The sequence below is a fragment of the Miniopterus natalensis genome, chromosome 22 (genome assembly GCF_054644295.1).
Source record: "Miniopterus natalensis isolate mMinNat1 chromosome 22, mMinNat1.hap1, whole genome shotgun sequence".
In the NCBI taxonomy this organism is placed as follows: Eukaryota; Metazoa; Chordata; class Mammalia; order Chiroptera; family Miniopteridae; genus Miniopterus; species Miniopterus natalensis.
The window spans coordinates 12,899,681-12,903,406 of NC_142102.1; the positions used below are offsets into that span (position 1 = coordinate 12,899,681).

The window sequence follows — 3,726 nt, forward strand, 5'->3', positions numbered from 1 at the left end:
TGAGTACAATTCCTTCTTCTTTTAACGGTTTTATTGATATTCCTCTAAAAAGACCACAGTGATTGTGAAGCTGACTTATATCTATAGTGTAATTACAAAGTACCACAGTCACATAACGAGCCAAGAAAGAAACATAAATACAATTGCTTTACCTTCCAACTGCCAATGTTCAGTACGTTACAACATGTACAATACATTACAGCTAAAGATAGTTGTGCATTCACCAGTTTACCAGCTTCTGTCAAATTTTAGGGATGAGCACATCCTGGTATATGGGTACTTCCTTCTATTACAGAGTAAAAGCAAGCATTTTCTGTTTTAAATTTTCTGTTTTATTTCTGTGTAAAACAAAGACAGAGCTCCTGGAGGTCAGACAAGGAAAAGATACACGAAGTTCACAGCACTACTGAGTCATGAAACGAAGAGTCTGAGGTAGAAGCCCAGCGGTGTAACCCACCACCTTTTTAGGGACGTCTTTATTCCCAGCAACCATCACATCTCTCCAGTAAGATTTTTTTTTTTAAATGCCTCAAGTTCCAAAAAAAATCTATAACATCAGATGTAAAATCATGACCAACAGAAGATACACACAAATTTTTGTCTTATTAACAAAGTAAACGGTTTTACTACGAGCGCTGACATTTCTGTCAGTAGTAGCCATAGGGAGGCCGTTGGTTGTAACCGTAGTTTCCATACTGGTGATGGTGGTAAGGTTCTTGTCTGTGCTGCTGGTAACTGTTACCCCAGGGTCGTCCATGCCACTGGTTGGATCGATTGTCACTTGGCCACCCCCGTCTGCTATCCCTGCCTCTAAACTGTCTGTTATCTTGCAACCTGCAACAACAGAACAAAATTTTTATGCTTCTCAAGAAAATAGGGCAAATCTGTCCTGTTGCATTTTACTTCTCAAATACCTAACCAGTTATTCAAAACATTCTTAAGATTTAAATCATTCTTCCAGTTACACTGGATATGCTTTGCAGAGAAATAGGCAGGCTACAACCCCAAACCCGAACAATAGGGTAGTTCTGAATCAAGCTAAAAACTATTCAGTTGTTAAAAAAAACAAAAACAAAACTATGGTAATTTAATTCCTTTTATCTGTTTTGAGTTAGTAAATAGAAGTAACTTCCACTGTATAAACTTTGTGAGGTGAAACCAAAAACATTACCTTCTTAATGGAATTTTTTACAAAGTTTTGTAGAAGACTCTAGGTTTTTAAAGTATATTTGCAAATAAAATATTATTCCACAGAACTTTAAAAAAAAAACAAAAAACACACACGCACACAATTGAACACTTAGGGAAAAAGGACACAGGCTGACAAAATAGTAAGGCACATATTTACCAGCCACTTTCTTTGTGCCAGGCACTAGGTAAACCATACTGAACAACCGCCTTGGTCCCTGCCCTCAGTGGTCTGGGCTGGCCGATTAAAGCTCTCCCGGGTCAGCCACCTGCAGTTCATTCTGAAGTAATACATACCAGTTGCCTCTGTTTCTGTGGCTCCCGCCAGCCCTGCTGTTCCATTCCTCGACAATCGGCGGGGACGCAGGAGGGCGTTTCAGGTACTCCTGGTACTCTTGGTCGTCTTCAGTGAATCTACTGGCAAACATCTCTTCAAAATTTGGAGCAGCTTCTGGAGTGTCAGTCATTGTGATATTCTGTAGTTCTTTTTAATTCTGTAGTTCCTATTAGAATTTTAAAAAAAGAGCACTTTTACCAGTGAAAAACCAAGAAGTAAACAATCTTAGACAGTATTCTAGACATTCAATTGAGTATTTCTTGATTAATACAGGTATTGTGCTAACTAGGACCATGGGATAGGAAGATGAACTATTAATACATCGTGACCCTGCCCCCAGGAGCTCTAGTCTAGAGGCAGAAACAGGTGATGTAAAGACACAGGGAGAAGTGGCTCTGAAGGAAGGAACTTGGAAGAGTGGGCTGGCCCAGTTGTGAAGCCCTTTGTATTCCAGACAACTTTGCGCTGTTCTGGTAAGCAGTGGGGAATCGGGTGGTTTAAGCAGGGAACTCTCAAGGGCAAATTTACTATTTAGAAGGATCACTTCTCTAACGGCAAAAATAGACTAGTGAGGTCAGACGGAAGGTAGGTGACTGCAATCATGCAGGCGACACCCTGAGGGCTTAACCTGAGGCAGGGACTGTGAGAAGCCCCTCAAAAGGATTTCAGGCCGAATTAGTCACTGACTAGATGCTGGGAGGAGAGGGGGGAATAAAGCATGACCCCCAGGCTTCTGGCCAAGTGACAGCGCAGGTTTGGTGCCGTGGGAAGTGCAGAAGGGAGGGTGGGCGAGGAGATGCACTGAGTTCAAGTCAGCGCGAGTACGCACGTGCACTTGGGGAGTCAGCCAGAGTTACTTAGGACTCAGAACAGGGTTGGAGATGAACTTGGGAGACGAGGCAGGTTTTGTTGGCGGTTAACGCTGTGGGAAGGAATGAGATTCCTGGGCAACAGGGTGAGAAGAGTACCAAGGGCAGAGTCCCGGAGAGCACAGGAAAAAGAAAAGAAGGGGCAGGAGAACACGCACTGATAGGACACAGACAGGTAAGGACCACAGGCGACTGTCACAGGAGGCAAGAGAGTGGAGGGTGAATGGTGCCCGGCCGGGTGGCTCAGCGGTTGAGCATCCACCGAGGATCCAGGGGATCGGGGTTCGAGTCCGGTCAGGGCACAGGCCCCGGGTGCAGGCTCCTCGATCCCCAGCGGGGGGCGTGCAGGAGGCAGCCGATCAATGACTCTCATCATTGATGTTTCCATCTCCCCCTCCCTCCCTCGCTCTGAAATCGATAAAAACATATTTTTAAAAAGGGGGCGGCGGTGGGTCGGGCCACAAGGGCTTCAGCCGGTGCAGGGGTTGGATTAAAGGCGCTCTCAGGCCTCCCGACGCCAACCGGAGGGCCCAGGGCGCGGGCGACGAGCTAGAAGACGCCCCAGCGGGGGCCTGTCCCCTGCTCCCCCCCCCCCCAGCCCGTACGCCGACTCGGGCCCCGAGGAGCGCGCGTGGGGCGCGGGCAGGAGCGCCCCAGGGCCGGGCACCCCGCAAACACGGCCGCGCGCGGGAGGGCGGCCACCTCGGCAGGGGGCCGAGGGCGGAGGGAAGTGCTGGGAAGCCCCGCGATCTTCGGTCGTCCCCCAAGGGCGCACCTTAGAGGTAAAAGGGGCGCCCGACCGCGCCCAAGCGCGCAGACGGAGGGCACCCGGCCCGACTCCCGCCTCCCTCCTCCCGCCCCCCGGCGCCCAGACGGGCAGGTTCCCGGCCGAGCGCCCGGTCTGCTCAGCGCGGGCCCCGCTCCGCCGGCGGGACGCGCGGAAAACCCACCTGCGGCCCCGACGCGCCAGCCGCGCCCCACGGCCCCTCGCCTCTCGCGGGGAGCGCAGCCTCCGCCGTCAGGAGCCGACGAGCCCCTCGCTTCCGCTTCCGGCGAGCCGCCCTGGAGCGGGGGAGGGGGCGGGGCCTGTCCAGTCTCGCGAGATCTGTGGGTGGCGGCGCGCGACGCCCCCTCAGTCCAGCAGGCGGCGGTGCGGGCGCGGCGGGCGCGGCCCCGAGGTCACGGCCCCCGCGCTCCCGCGCGTCTCAGGGAAGCGCGTCGCCGTCCGTCAGCCGGACCCGGGCCGGCGGTGCCGGGGGCGCGGAGAGGGGCGGGCGGGCTGCTCCCGGGGCCGCGCGGGCCGCGGGGAAGGCGAGGCCCCGGGAGGAGCCG

The 3,726-nt window shown here is 52.8% G+C and overlaps 1 protein-coding gene across 1 annotated transcript; it reads right to left on the reverse strand.

Annotated features, from left to right (window-relative positions):
- Positions 1 to 549: 549 nt before the first annotated feature.
- Positions 550 to 3,429, reverse strand: RAMAC (RNA guanine-7 methyltransferase activating subunit). The gene is made up of 3 exons (XM_087829187.1): positions 3,345 to 3,429; positions 1,486 to 1,691; positions 550 to 834 (listed from the first exon to the last, which is right to left on the reverse strand). The coding sequence occupies exons 2-3, from the start codon at positions 1,653 to 1,655 to the stop codon at positions 648 to 650; spliced, it is 357 nt and encodes a 118-aa protein (XP_087685313.1). The 5' UTR covers positions 1,656 to 1,691; positions 3,345 to 3,429; the 3' UTR covers positions 550 to 647.
- Positions 3,430 to 3,726: the final 297 nt, after the last annotated feature.

Excerpts from the sequence above, each read along its gene's own strand:
- RAMAC (XM_087829187.1), bottom strand. The coding sequence starts at position 1,655 with ATGACTGACACTCCAGAAGCTGCTCCAAATTTTGAAGAGATGTTTGCC. Across the intron at positions 835-1,485 it reads CACAGAAACAGAGGCAACTG|GTTGCAAGATAACAGACAGT; the intron begins GTATGTATTACT and ends CTGTTGTTGCAG.